Source organism: Amborella trichopoda, chromosome 3 (genome assembly GCF_054954075.1).
Source record: "Amborella trichopoda isolate Santa Cruz 75 chromosome 3, AtrichopodaSantaCruz75HAP2 v2.0, whole genome shotgun sequence".
Lineage (NCBI taxonomy): Eukaryota > Viridiplantae > Streptophyta > Magnoliopsida > Amborellales > Amborellaceae > Amborella > Amborella trichopoda.
Genome location: NC_142338.1, coordinates 9,631,133 through 9,656,805, shown reverse-complemented (window position 1 = coordinate 9,656,805; position 25,673 = coordinate 9,631,133). Strand labels below are relative to the sequence as shown.

The window sequence follows — 25,673 nt, the reverse complement described above, 5'->3', positions numbered from 1 at the left end:
CCCTAGTGTGCTAGGATACGTTATGTATTTATCTAATAGGATCATTTACGATGACATGTTCATTTTCATTTCGGGCCTGTTTGGCTCGAAGGAAAATTTCATGAAAATTCCAAAGTACATAGATGATTACGAAAATATAAGTTATTTCAAACTTATATCTGTGAAAATAATATTAAGAAAACATAAGTTATTAAAACTTGACATACGAAAAAAAAACCTAAAGTTTTAATTTTTATACATTTCACATGGTACCAGTCAATTGACATATGCAAATTGGGTTCATACAGTAGTAGTTGATTAAAGGACCTTTTAATTGTATTTCGCTCCTATAGAGGAAGAATCTCTCTCTCTCTCTCTCTCTCTCTCTCTCTCTCTCTCTCTCTCTCTCTCTCTCCCACACGAAAGTGTACCTTATCCTACTGAAGCATGCAAATTTATTCTTTCTTATAACATATGCAGTGAGTTTGTGATCTTGAGACGAGAAAAATGTGGGGAATAGCAGTATAGCACATCAATCCTACAGAAAGCCCATTTCTTTCTTATAACATATGCAGTGAGTTTGTGATCTTGAGACAAGAAAAATGTGGGGAATAGCAGTATATCACATCAATCCTCCAGAAAGCCCATTTGTTGGTTTCAACAACAGAAATATAATGCAGGATCAAGAGTAAGATTACAAGCTATATATTTTAAGAGTTACAAGCCTATTTCTGAACATTGTATTATTTGTAACGAGTCATTCGAAACATATCTTATCTTACCTATTTCATCAAACAAAATGTTTATTCTATATCAAATAGCCATTGTTTCAATGAGAAATATTGAGAATAATCTTAAAAATATGTTTTTGATCACAAAGTGATGTAATCATTATCCCATGTGAGATTCCATCTGAAGCCTATTGATGGATATTGAACCTAAAACACAGGTCTAAATGGTGGATCACACCTTTTCAATGGAAGCAGCCAATTAGCAGGAGACTCAGAATCCAGTCTCACTAAGCTCAAATCTGCCAGCCTGGCACTTTAACCAAATTGTCCCATAAGTAATTATCAGCACCTTTTTGCCTTTTTTGTTGTAAAAGATAAGCCAATAGTATAAGTGACTGGTTTCCTCCGGATTGAAAACCTACAAAAGAAAACATCAGCAATGTCAAGTTATCAAAATTTAAGGACATTCCACTTATTCATGTTTTCTTCTACTTTGATTTTGTTGTGATTTTCAATTTGTTTGACTTGGTAAGGGAGCATAGTTTGATTCTTCAGAAATTCCAGACCATCTTAATTTCTTTCTAGATCAAAACCAAGTCACTTCACATGTTGCTTCTTTACTTAAGAAATCTCACTATCAATAAGGTTTAGCTTCATTTTCACTTTTAGCTTAGTTTTGAGGTATACGGATCGGCTGGGTCACATAGAAGCCACAGCTACTCCCTAACAACTCCCTGCCTCCAATTTCAAATGTGTTAATTATTTTTATACATGGCTTGCTTGTTTGAAAAACAAAGTAATCAGTGATGAAAGAGAGTTCTCATCAATCAACCGAGCCTTCATTCAATAATATTTCCTGCAAGAACTTGCAACTGGATGTCCATATATATTGTTCTCTTGGTAATTTAGTACCAGCAACCAAGAGAACGAAGTCATAAGAAAGGGATGAGAAACAATGCAAGACACTGAGCTTGTTTTTTAGAAAGTGAACAATTGCAACACCACAAACTGGTCTGAGTCCCCTTGCTAACCTACCCATAGAAAAATGAAAACAAAAAGGTAACAAAAAAACAAATGTAAAGGGTATTCTAAAACCAACTTAGTCAAATGTAAGGAAACAATTGCAAGTATATTGAATGTCAGTTGTAGAAAAGTGGCAATAATATGGAACTGACCATTTTACAAGGAGGAAGCTGTCGAGAGCTCAGGCATGCGAAGCAACCAATCCTTGAAATACATCTGGACGCCCATCTCCTCACGAGAAAGCGCACCAAGTGGGGTAATTGTAATCTGAAATAAAATCATAACAATATCAAGGTGGTTAAATCATGGAAGGAAAATTTTACTTTTTCAATGCACTTATTGGGGAATGTATCAAATCAAGCACCATAATATCTGTAAAAGTCAGGCAGGTTCTTGAGATACTTGGAATTTTAAAACAGTGCCTGGACTAGTCATTTTAGAAATGATTATTTTACCCCCAGTTCAATATTTTTAGGAATATTTTGAACGTCCAACTGGTGGTAAAATACTCACTTTTTTAATATATGACATATCCCAACTCCACGGAAATTTCAAGTTTCTTAAAGCTCCTTCAGGAATAGGCAGATATTCCAGGTACTTGGTCAGAATTTTTCTCGTCCACTTTTGATAGATTTACTTTAAAAGTATCATGAATGAAAACTCACATATCCTTGCTGAAGTGCTCCAAAATCCATATCCTCTCCTTCTTCTCCATATTCATGCTCAGATATCTGAAAAAGGGTCAAATGAAGCACCTCACATCCCTTCACAAACTCCCTCATAAAACTATTTTATTGCCATTGTATAAATTCATTCATGACCAAAATTTTCGGCATCTTAAGTGTGAAAGTCGTATAAATACTAAACCTAAATAAATGAAGAAAACAATAATGAAAAGAACCTGGCCTCAATCCACTTTTGGTGAACTGAATGTATATCAGTATATCATGATAATCATGATAACTGTTTCACTATGACAATGTTTCATTCCACATAGATGTTTCCCAAGACCATGCTTTCAATGGCACCAAATTTTGGAACGCATTCTACTCTACGAGTGAATCATAGCCCGCAAACTAACATAAGGGAAAAGGGGTGAGGAGGAATCTTCCTCAAATAAAAGAGGGCTGTAACCTGGTGCTGGTTCTGCCTACACAGGGTCTCAGAAGGGGTGAGCTGGAAACGGTCCTAACCTTTAGCTTTTTATGCACAAAGTGGCTGCTCTCAGGACTCGAATCCACACTCTTGCCCTGGCGACCCGAGCTTTTTACCATCACACCAAATGACGGGCCCCTAGGAATCTTCTTCAAATACAGCAGTAAAAAATCCAGAGGATAAAAGATTCCTTCATGGCATTTCTAAGGCCTGTAGTGTGAACCACTGTTTAAAAAATCATCGATCCGGGTCAGAATAGACCAATCCAGATCAAGAATCATCAATGGAAAACCTGTTTCTACACTACATCGAGAACCAGCCATTTTTCCCAGAGAGTCGGCAATTCCCTATAGTGAATGGAATCGGCGATACCCTCAAAGGAACCAGCTGGGTCGCCCGGTTCCCACCTTGATAATAACTTTTTTTTCTTTTAAATTGACCCAATCCTTCTATTTGGGATGGGGCTATCAAAACATATTTTTAAGACAAGTCAATTTTTTAACAAGTTACTATGGCCCACTCATATCCACATCACATGGACAACCAACTTAATGGCATTTCTATTATTTAATATGCTATAATGGCCCACCCATCTCCATCACATGGGCAACCAACTTATTCGCGGTGGGCCTCTACTTGTATCTTTTATAATGTTTTCCGCATGGTGGACTCAACGACATACCCAATGTGGCACAATCGTTTTCTTCTCTCTCTCCCAATATCTCATCGCCTAAAATATCCCATTAAATATATTTTTCATCTCCCTTCTCGTCTTCATACATCTTTAAAACAAGGATTATGGCACCGTTTTATTTTGGGCGGGCTTGATATGCTGCCAATGAGTTATGGCCCCCTTTTATTTGGGAGTTTTTACATTGCTATTTTTAAGTCTCATTTGATTCATTTTCGTATGTCTCCTAGTATTCTAATTTCTGCTTACCATGTTATGGTCCCCACCAAAAATATCTACATGATCATAACTTCGAAATTCAAATTAAATGTATTAAATTTCATGGGAGAATAATTGAAAAAGGGGGAAAATGACAAAATAGAAAAAAAAAGAAAATAGCCATGAGAGTCATGGGAAAATAATTGAAAAATCTATAATTTTATGTAAAAATCAGCATTTTGCTCTAAATAGGAGCCGTTTTTTTCTGACATTTTGAAAATAATGATTGTTAATCCTGTTGGTTTTTGTTTTAAAATACCCACCTCCAAACATCAATTTTTCTCTCATCACATCATAAACAACATCAAATACAAAAAAACTGAGATCATAAGAGCTAAGAGCATAGACCCATCTCAAAATTAACATTTCGTCCCCCACCATCTCTAGAGAGAGAAAACACCCAGAATAATGGCCGGAAACACGGTTGGGATGTTGATCCACAGGCATGCTAACAGGAAACTGCATCTCAACATTCACTAATTTTTATAAGATAATGAAAATCCATAATGCATTACCCTATTTTTTCTTGAAAACCCAAAAGAATTATTTATTTTTAGTGATTTTTTGAAATTGTTTTTAAAGCTATATCTGGTCGATCAGGCCCATTCTCCAACCAACCGATCCGACCCGATTATCTGGGTGGACAATCCACCGGTCCATTTTCTAAAACCTTGGTGTGAAATAGCACACCTAGTTGATGGATATATCTACATATGGGTATAATAACTCAGCTAAATATTGAAGTTGAGTTTAAGACAATTTCGCGTATGCATATAAAAAGTTAATATTTAGCCGACCCCAAATAGTTGGGATAAGGCTCAAATAATGATGATATAAACAATAAATATTTGGTATACACAAGTGCAATCACTATTGCATAACCAACAAAGTCTAGAGTCTTCAATTCTAGTCATATTCTTCAAAGCAAACATGGGGACTCATGGCCCCAAATAGTTGGGTGATGGCTCAAAAAGGACAAGAAGTAGACCCAAAAGGATAGGTTGGAAGTAGTGAGAAAAGATATAATGGCCTCACCAAGGGTGTGACCCTTAATAGAGTAGAACGGAAGACTAGGATTCGTGTAGCCCACCCCAATTAGTTGGGAAAAGGCTATGACGATGATGATGATGAACTAGAAGAAGAGTGATTGGTAACCCAATGCGAGAAAAGGATCTGCCAAAATAGAAAAGATCTACGCAGATCAATCAAAATAAAGTCAAAACACTTTGAATCTCAAAGTCACAAGATCCACCAAGGTCCATTAAAGTGAAGTCCATCTCTATACGACCCGTGAGATAATATTAGAAACTACAAGGGAAAAGAATAACTTTTTTGCTAGGAGTTTTAAGGCATTTAAGTGTGAAATATACAACCCTTAAAAACATCATCTTCATTTGGAAATAATAACTAGCTAAACATGAAGTGTAAAACAATTTAATACCCATGCAGCAAAGTAATAATTCTCGTCAATATTTTGGATCAATAGAGTGGATCACCCACCCAATGATCCCTATCTAGATACGCAATCTGAAAATTAAATAAAAATAATTATCATAAAAATTCAATAAAAACAAGAAAGCAAAAAAATTATGAGCCACACTATGAAGCTCTAGGAGAGAGTGACTGAGCAACGACTAATACATGAAACGAGGATATGAAAAAACCAATTTGGTTTTATACTAAGGAGATCAATAACTGAGGCTATTTTCCTACTTAGGCAACCGATTAAGAAGTTTAGAGCGAAGTGAAAAGACCTTCACATGGACTTTATTGTTCTAAAGAAAGCTTATAATTCAGTACCTTGAAATTTGATTTGGTGGGTGTTAGAAAAGAAAGGAGTCTCCAAACAGTCCATCAACTTGGTGAGAGATATATACGAGGAGTGTTTACTAGTATGCAAACAGCTAGTGGAGAGACGAGAGAGTTCTTAGTGACAATAGGTCTACATCCGGGGTCAGCATTTAACTCATACATCTTTGTATTAGTTATGGACGACTTAACTAAGCACCTAAGATGAGGTACCGTCGTGTATGTTGCTAGCAGACAATATAGTTTTGATTGATGAGACCAAAATAGCATTAATACAAAGTGAGAACTTTGGAGGGATGCTCTAGAATCTAAAGGTTTTACAATAGCTGGACTAAGAATGAGTATACTAAAACATGTTTAGTAATAATAAGAGTAAAGACGAGGAAATAGTTAAGATTGACTGTCAAGAAAGCCAAAAAGAGCACACTTTCGATATCTTGGGTCAATAATCCAAGAAAATAGAAAGATTGAGGAAGATGTTGCACATAGAATTAGAGTTGGATGGGCGAAGTGGAGATATACAACTGGAGTTTTATGTGATTGTTGCATACCAATAAAGCTGAAAGACAAGTTGTATAAGACAGCTATGAGACCAGCTTTGATTTATGGAGTAGAATATTGGGCAGTCAAGAAACAACATACCTATAAGATGAGTGTAGTTGAGATGAGGATGTTGAGATGAATGAGTGGCAAGACAAAAAGGGATAGAATTCGAAATGAATGCATTCGGGAGAACTTAGTGTGACTCCAATAGGTGATAAGATGAGAGAAAGTAGACTTAAGTGGGTTGGCCATGTGCAGTGAAAATCTAATACAACACCTGTTAGGAGGTGCAAGTTGGTCCAAATGGAAGGCTAAAAAATGTGACTCCAATAGGTGATAAGATGAGAGAAAGTAGACTTAGGTAGGTTGGCCATGTGCAGTGAAAATCTAGTACAACACCTGTTAGGAGGTGCAAGTTGGTCCAAATGGAAGGCTCAAAAAAGGTAAGGGATAAGACCCTAGAAGGCAATAGTTGGAAGTAGTTAAACAAGATATCGATACTTATGGCCTCACTGAGGGTATGGCCATTGATAGAGCATAATGATAGACCGAGACTCGAGTAGCTGACCCTAATTAGTTGGGAAAAGACTTTGATAATGATGGGAAAATGCTATGATGATGATTCATTATAAGAGCTTTTTTCCAACTAATTGGGGTCGGCTACTCAAATCATGGTCCACCATTCTCCTCTATCAAGAATGGTGAACTGGGATTCGAGTAGCCGACCCCAATTAGTTTAAAAAAGGCTCTGATGTAATGATTCATCGTCAGAGCCTTTTCTCAACTATTTGGGGTCCGCTACTCGAATCCTGATCCGCCATTCTGCTCTATCAAGGGCCATACCCTCAATGAGGCCGTAAGTCCTCATACATTTTCTCATTACTTCTAACCATGTCCTTTTAGGGCTTACCCTTGCTTTTTTTTAGCCTTCCACTTGAACCAACTAACACCTCCTAACAGGTGCTCTACTGGATCTATGTTGCACATGGTCAGCACACCTACGTCTACTTTCTCTCATCTTATCACCTATTGGAGCCACACCTAAGTTCTTCTTAATGTACTCATTTCGAATTCAATACCTTCTTGTTTTGCCACTCATCCATCTTAACATTCTCATCTCAACTATACTCATCTTATTGCTATGTTGTTTATTGACCGTTCAACATTCCACCCCATAAAGCAAAGCTGGTACCATAATTGTCCGATGCAACTCCCCCTTCAGCATCATTGGTATGCTATTATCATATAAAACTCCGATTGCACATCTCCATTCTGCCCATATATATATATATATATATATATATATATAGGGAAAATTTATTTTATATAAGATTGAAACCTTAAAATGTAGAATTAAAGTCGCACCTCAAAAATCCATCGGAAGAGGTTGTTTTAATGTTGAAAATCCCTCTAATTGATCATCTCGACGTCGAGATGTATGAATATGAAAAAAAAATTATTTTGAGTCCCAGAAATAGCACATCTTGCAACACATTATCTAGACCGTCCATTTTCAAGATTTTCATATGTTTATAGATCTACTTGATTTTAACCATTTTTGGAGTTTAAAATTTTATAATTAGAGAAGAAAATAGATTTTTGGATAATCCTAAGAACTTTTTACACCAAAATTACATGTCATGATAAAAATTTGGAGGTACACCTTAATTGGATTGTTTAAGGTTGCAACCTTATAAAAAACCACACCTTATATATATATATATATATATATATATATATATATATATATATGAGATTGTATACAATGAGACCATTTACCTTTGGTACAGAGAGGTCACAATTACTTACTACCATCCGATGCGAAACCTGATAGCCATAAAGTTCGAGAAAATTCTTTTGTACTTTGAGCTTGGTCAATGAAATAAATGCAACCACCAACTTTCACATCCAATGGTCAAGATTAATTGTAACCACATTGTACCAAAGGTAAATGGTCTCATTATATACTTTCCCTATATATATATATATATATATATATATAAATTTACATTAGATGGTTTGAATAGCCCAATTGACTAGACCTTTGGTTATTAACAATAATGTTGGAGGTTTGAATCCTCCATCGTTCTTTCTTTTCTAATGTCCAAAAATTATTTATGTAATATATATATATATTATGATGGACACTAAAAAAAAGAGCACGAATTAGAAGGTTCAAACCTCCCAACTCTCAACTAATAGTCGTGCGCTATAACCACCTAGGCCATTTGGCTCTGTTGTATAGCAAATACACCTTGTGTGTGTGTGTGTGTGTGTGGATATGTATAGACACACACGCACGCACTTTATATGTACATATATGGTTGTTAAAAAAAGAGTGCATGCTGGGAATGTTTGAACCTCCCACCTTATGCCTGCCTCCAGCACATTGTAGCCACTTAAGCTCATCAGTGAATAACAATATATCGACAAACCAAAATATTGGTAATAAATCAGCTTTGTTTCAAAAAGACCGAGGCAAAAAAATCACGTCAAAAATACAGATCGTCGAAATTAGGTATATTAAAGATCATGGAAATTTCGGATTTGACTCAAAAAGATGGAGTGAAAAAATAGGATATGTAAAGATAACATAAGACTATGATTTGTAGTTGTTGTATGGATACATTAAAGCTACTAAACAATAATTTTATCTCCTTACCTAGTATCATTAGGATAATACTTGATAATTTTTTGTCTAAATTTTCAATAATATAACAATGCTTACATAGATTCATTGGGAGCATATAATGAAATAACAATACCAAATACAAAAACTATATTAGCAAATAACAAAAACTATAACCCCAATACATAGGATTATTGTTAGACGAAAAATAAATTAACTAAATACATAAACCCAAAAATGTAATGCAGTGGTCCATCCAAAATGCTTTGTTGTACACTAGTGAAATGTAATGCAGTGGTCCATCCAAAATGCTTTGTTGTACACTAGTGAAGTAACAAAAAAAATTTGAAAATTTGAAATTATTCAAACTTCTGTGTTTAGAAAGAAAGCAACAAAATGCTTAAGCAAATCCAAATATTTGTATCTCACCCTGAATTCCTAGCTGCCTAAATTTTTAGTTGTCAGTGATCTCTTGCTCTTTATATCGATTCTCTGAGTTTAGAGGAAAAGAAGATTTTTCATTGAGTTACTCTTCCTCAAACTTTACCTATTATTTTAAGATATATGATTAATAGATTTTTTATTTATATCAGTTCCATTAAAAAAAATGATGTTTTGAAGATTTTTTAACTTCAAGTTCTAAAATGATTACAAAAGATCGGAGATTTTTTTTAAAACTCGTGTTTTAATTGGAGACATGCTAACTCTGCTCGAACTATCCAGCTTAGATTACATAGCAAATATACATTATATTATATAGACTGAATAGCCAATTTTAACAAGGAATTTACACCGTCTTTGACCACTCCCGATCCAGATAGACAATTTTTGAAACACTTGTCCTAGTATAAATATCAAGTCGCATCCTCAGTGAAGTCTAAACTTTCCAGTTCTCTTCATGTTCTTCAAAGAGAACACTTCATTATGACCATTTGAGACATTGAACACGAACAAGAATGAGAAGTAAAAGAACACAGAAAATTACAAGCCAAATCAGCAGAAAATCTTCGTCTCAAATCAATCAAAATTAAATTAGAACCTTAAATTACAAGCCAAATCAGAAGAAAATCTTTATCTCAAATCAATCAAAATTAAATTAGAACCTTTTAAATCTCAAGGCCACAATATCCACCAAGCTCCATCAAAGTTAGTCCCATCTCAAAATAGCATATATGGTATGTACTACATTTCATGAAACAAAAACTACATACATTTAAGATAGCTTATATATGCTTCTCAAAATGAAATAATCATTAATTTTTCGTCAAAATCTCAAGACCAATTAATCAATCGTAATCACAAAAATATAAGTATTAAAAAAAAAAGGCTAATTAACGAATTAATGAAAGAAAAAACTTCACAGGAAAACACAACAAATGAGATACACTTGAAGAAAACTACTAACAGCAACATGTGGCTACATCTTGCCTAGTCTTTCAACCTAGGAACTAAATTACAACAGACCCAAATACAAGCATAGATCCTTCACGTTTAACAATGTAAGGCTATAAATCATGTTACTTAACATGGATTTAACTAACTTTTACATACAATCCGAACAAGTGCATTTTTTTTATTTTTTGACAAGGCTACATAGGAATAGAACTTGCGACATTGTGCTATGAAAACCCAGCCTCTATTGTCTTGACCCAATATAAGAACTACAGGAGAAAGGTCACAAGGTTTGACTCATGAGTCTTGATAGTAGAAAATACCTAAGGTTGTAGTGTTCGCATATGAACCTTAAGTTTGACAACATTTAATTCTTCTCCAAAATTTTGATATGATGACCCTCGTAAATCAGACGTTATCTACTCCATGTTTTAGAAATTATTTGATTACTATGAGTTAAATAATGTTATAAAGACTTTAAAACGACATACAAATGTCTAATTGCATCTTGATTTCAATAAAACCCAAGCCTCATTTTGTAGTCAATCAGATCCAAGTTGTAGGATGCTTAAACTTAGCAAGCAGTTTAACTCCCAAAGTTAATGCTCCATTGGGAACTCGTAGGCCCCTAATGAAAATCATCTATTCACCTGCTCCAGCTCCCTCAGACTTTTCCTAAACATCATCATACTTAGAAACAAATTGGTCATAGGGAAAAAATGAGACACCAATTACAAAAGGGATAAAAGTCTGAAAAAGAAACAAAGAAAGCAAATATCTCCTTGAAGTTTTCCATCATATCATAAATAGGTGAAGTATCACTCTGAACACTTACAACCAGTGTTTTAAAAATAGCCGAGTCGGCACGGAATCGGCTGATTCGAACCGGGAATCGGTCAACCAGTGTCGATTCTTTTGTAAAACCTGGAATCAGCTGGTTCTAGAGAAAAATCGGCAATTCTGTACAGTGAATCGCCGGATGACGTCATGACTCGCCCGGTTCGGTGCATGCGCATGACATCATGAGTCACAAGGGGAATTTTTGTAATTTTTCGAGTTACAATGGGCACCCATTGTCAAACGCACATGCTCCTCCATCACAAACTCACACTGCTACGTGTGTTTCGCACGCGACTGGCTTTGGTAGCAGAAGACTGTTTATCCTTACCAAATTTTTTCTGTGGTTTGATGTGGGACAATTGCGCTAAGTAATAGCTCAGAAATAAATATGATATAATTATTAAGTGGCATCTTTGTATCACACGTTAACGTTTGACGTGGTGGTTGGCACGCTGTTTTAGTGCGATGGACGTCGCGGGATCAATTCTTGCCCAGGTGTCATTGTTCTTTCACAAACAAAGAAATTTTTTCCTTTTAACAAAATAACTTTTTTTTACAAAAAAATAAATTATTTTTATAAAAAAAATATATTGCTTGTAAAAATATATATATATAAGGTTCTTGTCAAAAAACAAAAAAAAAGGTAATACAACAAAAAAAAAATTTCTCGTCAAAAAATAAAAGCTTATTGTTAAAAAAATATAAGGTTCTTGTAAAAATAAAATAAAAAAGGTAATACAACAAAATTTGTTTGTCTTGTCAAAAATAAAAGTTTATTGTAAAAAAATATAAGGTTCTTGTTAAAAAAAAAAAAAAAGTAATACGACAAGCATTTCTTGTAAATAAATAAATAAAAAGTAATTGTCATAAGAAATAAAAGGTTTTTCTCAAAAAAAAACAAAGATCAAAGGTAATAAAACAAGTATTTATTGTAAAAAAATAAGGGGTTGGATTTGTTATTATTTGTATAATAAAATAATTATAAAATGTAAACCAACAAGTTCAATTTCAGTATATAATGTTCTCCACCAATTCGAGATTTTGGTGACCATTTTTTATCGATTTAAACCATTATTTATTGTAATCCATGTATGATAATATATTTCATCCATGATAATTCTATGATTTTTCTTTGTGTGATGTAAATTTAATGATCAAAATAAGTTCATACAGAGAAAAAACATCTCAATATTCACATATTGATGAAAAATAAAAATTAATAATGTAGTACCCCGATTTCTTATTGGATTCCTTAAAAAAAACATTTAGAATGAATTTTAATAATTTTTTTAGATTTTGTTAAAGCTTAATCCGACAGATTCGGCCGATTCCCGATTCGGATCGCCGATTCACCGATCCATATGGGTTTTTGGGGTGCCTGATTCGGGCCACCGATCTGTTTTTTAAACCACTGCTTACAACTACTTTAGCAATAAGAATGTAAAAGGTGATGATGAGAATGTTGAAAAAAGTCTTGAAAGGGGAACATACAACAAGTCACCGTTGGGGCAGCCCCTACTTTGATTCCAGCATAGGTGGTCATTTAATTAAATGATTCCAGAGCATGGCCTACAAATTGTTTTAGTTTTTGCTTACGCTCTGAAACATTAATTTCTCGGTAATTTGTTAGAATAATTTATCTTTCTGAATGACTAAGTCTGATGCCCTTATACATTACCTTTATGCCATAGTAGAGTAAAAGAAGAGAGATAAAGAGTAAGTAATAATGAAAGGATTACAAAAGTCGATCACAACTATGAAAGCAAGTAGGCAGTAGCAAGGGGTCACCTCTCTCTTGAATAGTAAGTTTTCTTTTGAAGGCTCACCAATTGAACCAATCTTGACATTCTCTATTCCCGAAGCCATTCGCTGAAGTGGAACCTGAATAGGAAAGCATCAATCATAAATAGAGATTTTGTGTCCTCTTTTGCGGATATTTGATATTCTGGGTTCACTTGAAATGCGCTATATGCAAAGGAGGTGTAAATATACTGAATTCCATGTTTCCGTGGTTACCTGATCATGTTCCACTCCAAATTTGTGGTCCATCAAAACAGCTCCATGGCAATTACCATCGGAGGTGATTTGCTCCCATGTAGTTCTAATCATAGATGTCCCTTGTCTGGTCACCTTATAACCCTATTGATAGATAAGAAAGATTATAAGAATTCCAAGTATCATCATTAATAATGCATGTCGTCGATAAATATAAGATGCTTCATGTTGATAACAATGTATGACAGTATTAAGTGTTTATATTAACACAAAGAGAAGAACCAACCTGCATAAAATATGTACGCCACACAAGAGAACGTAGGAATTTGACATGTATAGAACCCAAATTCAGGTATCATAACAAATATAAACTCCAAATTAGAGATAAACTTGATAGTCTCCAAATAAACTGAAGATTTCAACAAAAATACAAATATATAGGGATCCAAAGGTGAATCCCATACCTAGAATTGAAAATACCGACTACATACAGATTCGATTTGATCAAACCATAGAATGATGGGGTTTTTATGTGAAAGTTGTCATTAGAAATTACAATGTAGCTCTCTCTAAGACTAAGGTCCGTGAATTAGTTGTGCTTCAACAATTCCACGACAAGTTATCCAAAAATAATTACTTCCATGAAATTAGGTATTTCTTTGGATATCCAAGTTTCAAAAGAGACAACAAGTCAATGCGACTCTGACTAGGTCAAGTCCCAAACATAGTTTGAGTTTTTAAACTTCGATGTTTGCGTCTGTGATAAAATTATGTAATTTCATATAGTAGAAACTTAAAACTTACGATGAAACTATCAACCTCTAAAACTCAAAAACTCAAACATCAGCTCCATAATCACCTTATGATGAGCAACATCTGTCGGAAGATCCACATTAAGAAAACAACCACGAGCATAACCTTCATTTTTTATCTCCATCAAGATTCCATCAATGATCGGTAAACAAGCCTCTGCACCAATCTTGAAGTCATTTTCTAAGCTCTTGCCTCTTACCCTGAATATTGCGGTATTGAATCAGTGATTAAATAACCAAAACTTCATCTCTTTCCAAAATACTAAATTTTACGATCGAAAAAAATCGTAATATAATAGACATTAAGAAACATAAAAATTAGGTCCCACAAACAATTTAAACAATCTCTATCCCAGTAACATGACAACTCTACACTACCCACCAAAAACTTTTGCAGAAGTGAACATTTATAATGTATAGGCCACAGATAGATAATGTAAACACATCTAAAAAGTAAGCAAACTAGATATCAAAAGATTGCAGACCTTTACCTCCTGAATTTCCATGTCCAAATTTGCTTAACCTTGTGACAATGAACGAGACTCAACATCTTTCTTCACCCCTCGGCATGTTTCATCTTTTACATTCTTATCATGGATTAGTATTCTAATCTGCAACTGATGTTGCACATTGTGGATTTAGTCCTGCAACTAAGCATTCTGTGTTGTGAAACTTGTAAGGTCCTTGTGTTTTACATCGTGAGGAGGTGAGATGCAAGCACCCCAAGACATATCGAGAGCCTAAGTTTTCCAACTGCAAACTGATCTGTTGATTTCTCATTTCCTTCTTTGAATAAGTTGTTTCATATTTATCTTGATAATTTTTCTCAATCAACATGGTATCAGATTTTAGCATTTTGTTTGTTGCATTTTTCTTTTTAATAAATGCTCAATGCCTTGTCACTTGTCCAACCAAAAATACCGATTAAATCTTTTATATTTTCAATTTTTTATTGTATAATATTGTTTATTTGGAAAATAGTGCATAAAATAGGCAAAGGGAAAAAAAGTGAAACAAGAAAAGTAATGCATTTTTTGTTGGCAGCAAGAAGAAGAAACACAAGAAACAAAAAAAAAAGGAAAACCTGAGAAGGATAAGTTAGAAATAAGAAAGCTCCTTGGTGTGCTTGCAAGAAAAAAAACTGGGGTAAAAAAAAACAAAGGAGAGAAGAAAGAAAGAGCGGGTGCATAAAGACATAAAAGAAAAGAACAGAAGAAACAAAGGAGGACAAGTAACAAGGAAAAACACTAGAGAGAGTAAAAACAAGTTACTAAGGCAGGAAAGAAGAAAAGAAAAAAGATATAGGAGAGAGAACTTAGAAGTAAAACAAAAAGAGGGTAGCAGTGTGAGAGAGAGAGGTTGTTGCTCATGGCAGCCAAACAAAAAACAAAGAGGTTAGGAGAAGAAGAAGAAGACAAAGCAGCCAGGAAAAAGGGAAGCTGCAGTTTGCACATTTGTAAAGCCAGACATATAAACCAAGAGAGAAAAGAAGAAAAAGAAAGCATCTTCACTTGAATTATTTGTGTGGCCTATCTCTATAAACACCTAGGAGGCCAAGTTTGTAATCAGATTATCCATTCACACATTATAATTAATATAGTATGCCCTTTCCATGAAAAGCAGCCAAAAAGAGGTTGCGGAACTCCCTAACAAGAGTCATGATAACTCAAACAATAAATCATAACAAGCATTTTCCCCTTATGACCAAATCCACTACTTCATGTTTTCAATGAGAACTTGGCATTAGTGGGGGAAAAAATTCACCTTTGGAATCATTCACAAAAGATCATTTGCAGAACACATAAAAAACTTATACTGCTCTCCATAAAGGAAAAGCTGGGCCCCTTTGATAAGTACCACAAGTTAGAGAAGTGATAAGCCGTACAGCTCCTAAAGCTCTGGCTCCATAAATTCATTTCTCGTTTCTTGTTTTCCTTGTACTTATATTCATTATTTATGACTTTCATAATTTTAGTACAGTCAATTGCTACGGGACACATTTTAATATCCAACAGCTAAATTAGAAGAATAGGCTATTGCCTTATGTTATAATAGCATCACGAACATTCAACATTGGCAACAATACAGATCACTTTGGTAACCCTACTCATAAATTAATACAGCAATTCTGTAAATGATTGTACAAAATTCATACACCCTGTTGCTACGATATTACAGAACTAGTATAGCACATTAATGGAAGCTCACTTACCATGTTGGGTTTCACAATTTCACACACAAGATAACAGAAAAAAACATAGAGGCTACAATGACTAAAACCTTCTTATTGAAATAATTTCCACATACCAGTTGTATGAAATGGATAAAGAATGGAAGCCATACATAAATGCCTCCCGTGCACCAGCTACAGTCCCAGAGTATACACTGCACACTCGCAAACAAAACAAAAAACAAATTAATAAGTGATGGAATTCCACAGGTGCAAAAACAAATTACAGAACTTACTTTGATTTCCACTAGAACTTGAACTGACCAAATAAACCATCCACTCCCCCATAATACATTCTCCAAGACAACAAAATCAGAAGAATACTAAACCAAAACAGTACAATGAATATTGCAATACATGGCCAAGAGATACAATGATAAAGAAGACACAAAATCCCAGTCGTAACCGTCCACACCACCCACAAATTACTAAGAGAACCTATTTGCTTCACTGAAACAATGGTCAGCCTTAACATTCTAAATAACTAACAAGGAAAACCTTTATTTGATTAACTACACTGCCCATTACGCAATATCCATAAAATGTCATCTTCTAGTTTACACCACCATATGACAGGGATTGATGCCAGTGGACAAGAATGAGGAATGGAGAATACAGAGCATAGGTCCCATTAAAAACTGAAGTAGCTCAAAGAGTCATTAGATAACTTTAAAACAAGAAGGTAACAAATAATAGAAACATTGTTATACAAAATGATATAAGAATGCACCAGGACATGATTCCTAATACAATATGAGAGGTACCGTACGAACAGTTCATGCCTCTTCAAACTCCAGTGCAAGCCCAATCATGGGTATCAATCAATCCTAACTTGTATATGAATTAGTTGAACCGTATAGCAAGAAGACAGATGTGCTTTAGTGCAACGGCTTCAGAACCATTATTTTGGTGAAAACATTTATTAGCTCTTTAGACATGACAACATAAGTCTGGGACAAATTTTTCACCAAACTGCAAATCGGACTAGTGGAAACTGAAGTTTCTGGAAATATAAACTGCACTTCAATTATCATATAACATGATCATAGCTTGTTAAACTCAAGCAGAAAATTTTAAGCCAGTCGTGAAGTACATCTTCAGATGAGCTTTCTTGTGAATGTCATACAATGGTTCTCCAATTCAGATTTACAACAAACCAATATTATGTTTCTTACTCTTCTACGAAAGCAAGTTTTCTATAGAAACAAGATAGCCAATAGTATAGGACTAATCATTTTGACATCAAATCCTTTACCAACCACAAATAGTTTTTCTTACAAGCCTTCAAACAAATATTTATGCCAAGGACGTATATTCATTCAATTAATAGTCCAAAAGCCTTACAAACCTTAGAACAGATATTTATGCTACATCCATAATCGCATAATTCAAATCTCTAATACAAATATTTATTATATACAACTTCCTTCAACAAATTTTATTTACAATTCCATTCACCAATCCAATGCCCATGTACTATATCCACCCTTCCAATGCCCCAAACTACCTCTTTAAGAGGTCATATTCTTATTTTGTCCTAATAAACCTTATTAAATACACCCCTCTAAAGTTAGTATGAGCTTCTTTAAGAATCACCAACTACATCAATCCTTATTTATCCCCCCTCTCTCCCATACCCACCCCACAAAGCCCCCTCAAAAAGAAAATTATTTAAACAATTATGCTTAAGATCTTGAACTATTTAATGTAGGTTGGCACCATGACAAGCTTTCCTTTTTTATTTGGAGATGGCATTGTCTCTTTCCATGTATTTTCCTATATTTTTAGCCTCCATGAATAGTTGAACACTCTTGTCTTATTTCTCCTTCATCTTGCTCTAGCTAAATTCATAGTTGTTAGTGGCGGGAGCAGGTTCGGGGTCAAGATCAGTTGGAGAACACCGAGCTGCCATAGGGTGGAAACCCCCTGGGATTAGGATCAACACCCGTATATTCAACAAGTGGCTAGATCCTAAGATACCTGAGAGAGAGATCCCATGCCACTAGGATCGAGGTTTTGACCTAGAGGGATCAAAGCTCGACTATACATAAAATGAGATTAATTAATAGTATATAAAATTAAGATCGACCCAATGCCCGCTCTATCTATTATCATACACCTTAGCTTATTACTAATGCCATAGTTATTGTACTCCAATTTACTAGAACAAAACAATTTACTCAATGTGACAAAGTTTTTCCCTGGCTGCCCTACTTAGCATAACCCTCCTCCTTTATTCGGGCTTGGGACCGGCATGACCCGGTTGACTGACCATGGTGGAGTTAGTTTAATAATATCACAAATTTGCTTAATACAATATTAAACTGTAGTTTTCAATATCATAATTATAATATACCACATGTGATATACACCACAATTTAACATATTTTAAAGCAATCAATTTGTACTACTAATGAGAGGAGCAGCAGTTTAATTAATAGTATAGCTCCTCTCCTTGGAGAGATCCTACAAGCATGCAGACCGCAATCCCATTTTATAGGGAGCGAGATCCCTATTTCTCTAAACCCAGCTCCCTCTACGATCCCTTAGAGGAACTGCGGGATCAACTTCCTAAGGTAGGAGCGTGGCCTTACCCCCAACGTTCCCGCAACTATGGTTAAATTAAAGCCAATTTTTCGACATAAGTGTTTTTCACAAGCAACCACATATTTTCCATCCAACACCTACCCAACACTTTCTAGGAAGGGTTTCCAAAGATAGTCCTTTTTACAAACACAAGGCGAGGGCTTAATGAAGTCAAAGTTAGTATGTATGTGGCCCCAGTGATCGCACAGGCTACATCTTGACCAGGTTCTTCCTCAACTCTAACTTCAAGCCCATCACTTTGCTCTTTTCAAAAATATTGTGCCACAACACCCTTAAAATCAAAAGATTAAGCATCAATTTGCTCTTTTTTACTCTTTTCAAAAACATTTTGCCTTAGCACCCTTAAATCGAAAGATTAAATATTTGGGTCAAATGCTTGATCTATATTTTCAAAAAACAATGGCCACATCATTGTAATGCCGGCAGGACATCATTTGCATCCTCCGATTTGAACAAACACTAGACGAAACCAACCTCTACAGCCTTATTATACAGCCTTGAGTAACTTTCCAGAAATACACTTTATTCCCCACCATAGGCAAATTCTACCTCTGAGCTCCAACATATTGTGATTTGTTCACTGCATCAGAACAATATTCCACCAACAACATACCATCACAAACTTTTTTATTCCTTTTTTCTGAATGTTAAATTGGGACCTAGAAGGAATGGAACCAAAGATGTCATCTTATTGCACCCCGCCACCTATGACTATTTTTTTTTAGTTCAAGTAGGTCACAATCATTGATGTTCGTCAGATTTGAAATTAGGTGGTTGTAGGTGTATCATTGATCAGACTCAAAGTTAGTTAAAAGTAAATTCTCCAACTTCATGACACACCTCAAGCTATCCAATTTGACGTTTAGTGGCTAGGAGTAATTATGACCTCCTTGGAACAAGATAAATGGTCTCATAATATACAATCCTTTTCAAAAACCAAATCAAAACAATAAACTTATTAGTAACCAAACACTCAAAGAACAAGACATTACTTACCCAAGAGTTATCTTTTTGTCTTAGTTGCGTGTTCTGAAAAAAAAAAATACTTCATTCTTGTAAAATATAGTAAATCTACAAATATAAATTTCTATAATGCATTGAATGTGACATTATTTGAACCCATTATGCTCAAAGACAAATAGCATTGCCTTAACAATCTAAAGATCCATGTTGACAACATAAAGAAGAAAGACAGAAACAGAGTCCAAATGCTTGAAATACATTTACACTAAAAACAGCACTACTTATCCTTGAAAGCCCAAGAAAGTGATAAGAGATTATGAGTCATCATCATCATTAGAGCTTTTTTCAACTATTTGGGGTCGGCTACAAGAATCTTGGTCTACCATTCTGCTCTATCAAGGGTCATACCCTCAGTGAGGCTCCAGTGCATCGCATCACTTACGAGGAGCACCCTAGCATAAGTAGATAACATAGATTCAGGTCCTACCTAACACAACCGTCCTCCTTTACCCAGGCTTGAGACGGGTTAAGGGAAATTTTTAAGGTCCTCACCCTTCTTAGACCTAATAAGAGATTATGAGTATATTACCCAAAATACATATAATTGACTTAACATGGAAGTTCTTGATAACTTGATATATTTTCCTATACTTATCACAAGAACCTTAGCTGGAATGTACTGACTTGATGAAGCTAGACAAGATTTCACTCATCTAGTTTCATAATGGAACACGTGGACTAGGATTGCAGATATCCTGCTTTGGAGAAAAAGTAAAAGCTTGTATGATGGAGTTTTTCTCTTCATCCCAATTGGTTGTACACCCAAACTGTAATAAATAGAGAGCATCTATTCATGCTGTATCTTGCTTTCTACACTGAACCATCCAATACAAGACATGATAACCATATATCAACACAAAGAAAGGAAACTAAGCACTGAAAGTCAGCAACTGCCCATAGGTTTTCTCTCAATTAATAAACTGCAAAATTGACCTGATAAGTAATTGTAAATCTAACAGAGCATAATTAATCTTTATCGCCATCATCATTATATGAGCCTTATCCCAACTATTTAGGGTCAGCCATATGAATCTTGTCCCGTCATTATTCTCTATCAAGGGTCATACCCTCAGTCATACCATAAAGCACCATATCTTTTTTCACTACTCCCATTCATGTCCTCTAGGCCTTCCCCTTGCCATTTTAGACACCACCACAACTAGTGTTATTCTAGGTCGACGTTGCGCATAATTGATGTCTACAATATAAAATATTTAACTGTATGAAATCCCATAGGACATTTTCTTAGAAGACAAGTAAATGAAATTCACAAAAAGTAGCTGTTTCATAATTACAGCAGCACTATGGTGTCAAATAAGGCTGTACTCTTTTGATGCTCTCCAAGCCATTACCAGAGAAAGATGATGATAAATCATATTAATCACATGTGATATGCTTATCAAAAAACAAAGATTACTTACATGTGGTATCCACAATTCGATCCCTTGTTAATGCCACTAACAACCTGTAATGGAACACATGAAGACAATAGGAACTCAAAAAATGTAACAAATCTCATAGAATTGAAGTAATCAATAACAATACCACCAATGCATAATTAAGCAGTCAAACAGGAAGGACAAACAGAGAAATATACACTCAAAACATAAATTAATTAACCAGACGTAGTACTATGAAACCTAAGGACTATCCATATGCAATTTTATAATCTTTTTCATAATTAACCACGTCTTAAGACATACGAGGTACTATACATCATTTCTATTCATAAGAGTACATATAAATGGAGACATATATACTCAAGGTGGCAGACAGAGAAGGGAGAGGCGTGAAGTGCGCACAACTGCTGTTATTTTTTAAACTCAAAAATTTGAGGTATATGTAATGGTCTCATATTACATGCTCTTCATTATTGCTAAATTATAAAACTTGAGAATTGTATAGTAAGTAATCTGATGCAGGAGTCTAAGAGGATACCAAATCAGGGATTGTTCCAGGAAAGAGGATTCCGGATAGACCCAGAGAAGCACAATCTGCTGGAGTTCCTAAAACAGGAAACAAAATAACTAGTGACAAAAGCAATGAAACATTTGAGAAGTTAAGACAAGTCAGGTTCCATACAAAAATCTCCACCGATTTCTCTGCTACAAGTAATCATAAATGGCCAAGCCCATTCATTTGGGAATGGAAATTTAGTCTAAATATATGACTTTACCGATTAATAAGAACTGAGGCAACTGAAAACATTAATGTGTTTATTACATCAGAAGTAGTAAATCGAAGTAACTAGATGATGAATTAAATGGCCTAAACCAACAAATATTAGATATAGGAATACAAGATCATCTCTGCCTCTAAAGAAACAACAGTTCATCTTAAAATCATGAAATCCAAGTAATGCATTTTGGATAAATAAGTTTCAACAAGCATGTAAAGGAAAAACTGTTAAAAAACTCAAAATGAAAGCAAAAACCAAAGCATTAAAACTTGAAGTAACTGTAATCACCAATAGATATAGGTCTGTAGATGCTCTCCATGTCATTCACAGGGGACGATTTTCATGCCTCCAACAGTACAATGAATCAGAATTACTGTTTGCACAAATATTCAAAACAGTGTTTCAAAACTCACCTCGGGCCAGGCATTCAGCTCTGGCCAAGGTGAGTTACTCAGTGAAGTCTGAGTGGACTCGCCCACCAAAAGCCCTTGGAAAAATCAAAAAGCAAAATCAGATAAAATATTAAAAACTAAAATAAAAGAAGTAAAGGTTAAATAAAACCAACAGCAACCTCAAAAATCCAAATAAGCTTTAAAAGGTACATAAAAATAGATTTTAAAATTATGATTTATTGGGGGCATTTTTTAAAAAATCCAAAATAAGAAAATTAGAAAAAAGGAAATATGGCAAAAAAAAAAAAAAAATCTCATCAATCTTCGCCAATAGAGATCCAAATCATATAGAAACATTCTATACAACAATCCCATATTTTTCTATATTTTTTGGGATTTAATTCAATTTTTTTGTTCCCCTATTTGTAGATAAAACTTGGGGCAACTCAGCCTCGCCCATAGGGAAGGCCAAGTAACTCGGCCAAGTCTCGAAACACTGATTCAAACTTTTCATGGAATACTCTAAACTAATCAACACAAGGCATTCCGTTATTACATCATGATTAAGCATGCAACCAAACAAAAATGAGCTGAACTTACAAGTGAGTTTGCTTTTACTTGAGCTTAAGCTTACAGACACATTCCAAACACAATTAAGGGATTATCCAGTAAAATGAGATGTGTACCAACTTTCAACACATTACGCATCTCTAAGCGTAATGACATGAAATAAATCTCTCTCAAGTCCCAACATCCACTTGTGCAAGAGAAAATGAGGACTAAAATAAACCACCTCCACAAATCAGGATAAAATCATGATAGTTGAACATCAAGTACTCAAAATCTTCCAAAATACAAAAACCCACATATAGTTAACCTGCAATATAATGGAAACAACAGCGAGCACAAAACCTTCAAGGATAAAGCGCAAACCTGAGGTACCATAGGCAATTGCCCCTTCAATTTCAACAGGAGTAACTTGAAGCGCGCCACGAGCAGTGATACAGTGACTGACAGCAGATCTTTCCCTGAATGGTGGAAATTCCATTACACACAATCCCGTTATTCAAAAAATGAGGGGTTTCGAATATAAAAGAATATAAGAGGGAGAATAAGTGTTATGCACAGTCCTGGCCTGAAATTTCCGTCGCCGAAAACAAGAAAAGAACCCAAAACAATTCAATCAAATAAAGCAGCACAGCAGAAAGAGAGAGATTTGTACTGATCAGGAGCGCAGACGAGAACATGGTAGCGATTGGTGGAGACGAGGACATGGATGAGAGATCGAATGCCAGGGGCGTAGATGCCATCGTCGTTGGTCACAAGGATTTTGGGACGACTTCCTCCTCCCTCCATTTTCAACTCTGATCGATTCAAATCAATCGAATTGAACTGTTTAATTTCTTTCCTGTTATTTTGTTTTTTCTTCAATTGAATTGATTAAATTGTTCTTTGCAAATGCTAACAAAACGTTCAGACAGTAAGATCAAAGAAGAACAGGAGTTGCGTGTTTATATGATGTTGATAAGCAGTCGTCGCGACATTGAACAAGAATTCCCGTAAGCGAATTAGAGAGAACTGAGGGCGCGCTATACGACGAGAAAAAAGAAAAATGAAACTCGTGACAAAATTTACGTACTTTTTACTTCTTACTTCTCATTCTCCCATGAAAATTATTACATAAACCCCTTCGAGTGGACATGCATATAGGTCCGGTTTACATAACATTACAACCTTACTTTCATATAGGTCCGGTTTACATAACATTACAACCTTACTTTCATATAAGAAATGTTGCAAAATCTATGTTTTTCATTTTTGTTAGAAGTAATATTGTAAAATCTAGGTTATTCGTTTTTGCTTTGAAAGTTTCTCTCTCTTCAACAGAGAAGGGCCGTTGTGTGTATGAAACGCTAAGAAAGGGTTTAATGATCATATCGACGAAGAGGTTAAAATTTTCAAGACGTTGTTACAATCATCAACGATCACTTTAAGGAAGTGCAATATGAGAATGAGGCTTTAGTTTGTATCAAAGCATATTGAGTTTGAAGAAGAGTGTTAGGATATGGATATTTCGGGTTCATATTGATATACATCATTGGCCCCACAAATTCTATTAGAAAACAAAATAAGGTCACACCTCAAATCCTCGCCCAGAAAGCACTTTCGCCAACAAAAATCTCCATGCTGGCTCTAAAATCAATTTTCAGCAATGCAATGAAATTTGAAACTCAAAAAATAGTACAAATCTTGTGGACCTTTGAACTATTGTTTTTAGGGAGAAATTGATACTCTAGATAATTTGTTGCAATGTATGTTATTTTTAGAGCTCGAAATCCTATTTTTTTTACAATCATAATGTTCAAGCCGAGATGATCAATGTCAAGGTTTTCCGATGCTTGAATTCCAATTTTCGATGAGTAGCATCCGAAATTTTGGATGCAAGAAAAAAATTCGGATTGTTACGATATGAAATTTAAAAAACTTGGGATTTTTAAAATCCAAAGTTCATTCTAGAAATTCTCTTTCGTCAGACTGGCTAGATTCTGGATGCAAAGAAAACTTCGGATTTTTACAATCCAAAGTTTAGAGAACTTTGTATTTTCAAAAACCAAAGTATTTTTAAGCCTTATAATTACTCCAAGTGTTTTACTACAAAGGTTAATAGTCACACCTTCAAGATCCGAAAGAGGGCTCATGTCATCGTTTAAGAAAAAAGGCAAAAAAATTGGAGACAAATGTAATAATGTACAAAATTTTAGAATTTCTTCAAGGTAAGTAGTCTTAGGTGAACTGGCTATATCCCGGCATGAAACCTCCACGAATATTGCAGAGGTTTTATGGAGGCAAGTGGGCTAGCCCTCATAAAAAAAAACCATACTCTTTCTTAAATAACTTAAATAACGTGAATTTAAAAAGATATGAGCATAAATTACTCTTTAATTTGCTATCCATTTAGCCACCCACTATCTGTATGCTGGAAAACACAACGGCATGATTTTTGGAGGAGGATACATTGCCTTCGAATATGATCTGATGCTCTACTTTACGTGTGAGAACCTTGTTTGAATAAAGTATACAAAGGAATAATGCCCTATTATTGTGGAATAGAACTATTTCATTGCATAATTTGGGAATGGTGTGACTCTATAAGCAAGTCCCACTCTATGTGATGCTCTATGTAGGGTCCACGGTTAATAGTGTTTTTAAGGAATAGTGCAACTATGAAAAATTGATTAACGTTTGTATAATGTGCCTATTTTATATTATGTAAATAAGGTACATCTAAATTTTTTCAAGAGATGTAGTTTTGTGTCGAAAACTTTACGATAGTTTGAAATTTCATGTTCAATCCTAATTATGAAATTTAATATTTCAAAAACAA

At 34.8% G+C, this 25,673-nt stretch overlaps 1 protein-coding gene across 1 annotated transcript; it reads right to left on the bottom strand.

The window, feature by feature from the left end:
• Nucleotides 1–687: 687 nt before the first annotated feature.
• On the bottom strand, nt 688–23,770 carry LOC18448783 (Survival protein SurE-like phosphatase/nucleotidase). The gene is made up of 11 exons (XM_011630485.3): nt 23,511–23,770; nt 23,222–23,316; nt 21,656–21,723; nt 21,139–21,182; nt 16,165–16,242; nt 13,905–14,058; nt 13,067–13,189; nt 12,839–12,931; nt 2,399–2,464; nt 1,886–2,000; nt 688–1,128 (listed from the first exon to the last, which is right to left on the bottom strand). The coding sequence occupies exons 1-10, from the start codon at nt 23,642–23,644 to the stop codon at nt 1,890–1,892; spliced, it is 966 nt and encodes a 321-aa protein (XP_011628787.1). The 5' UTR covers nt 23,645–23,770; the 3' UTR covers nt 688–1,128; nt 1,886–1,889.
• Nucleotides 23,771–25,673: the final 1,903 nt, after the last annotated feature.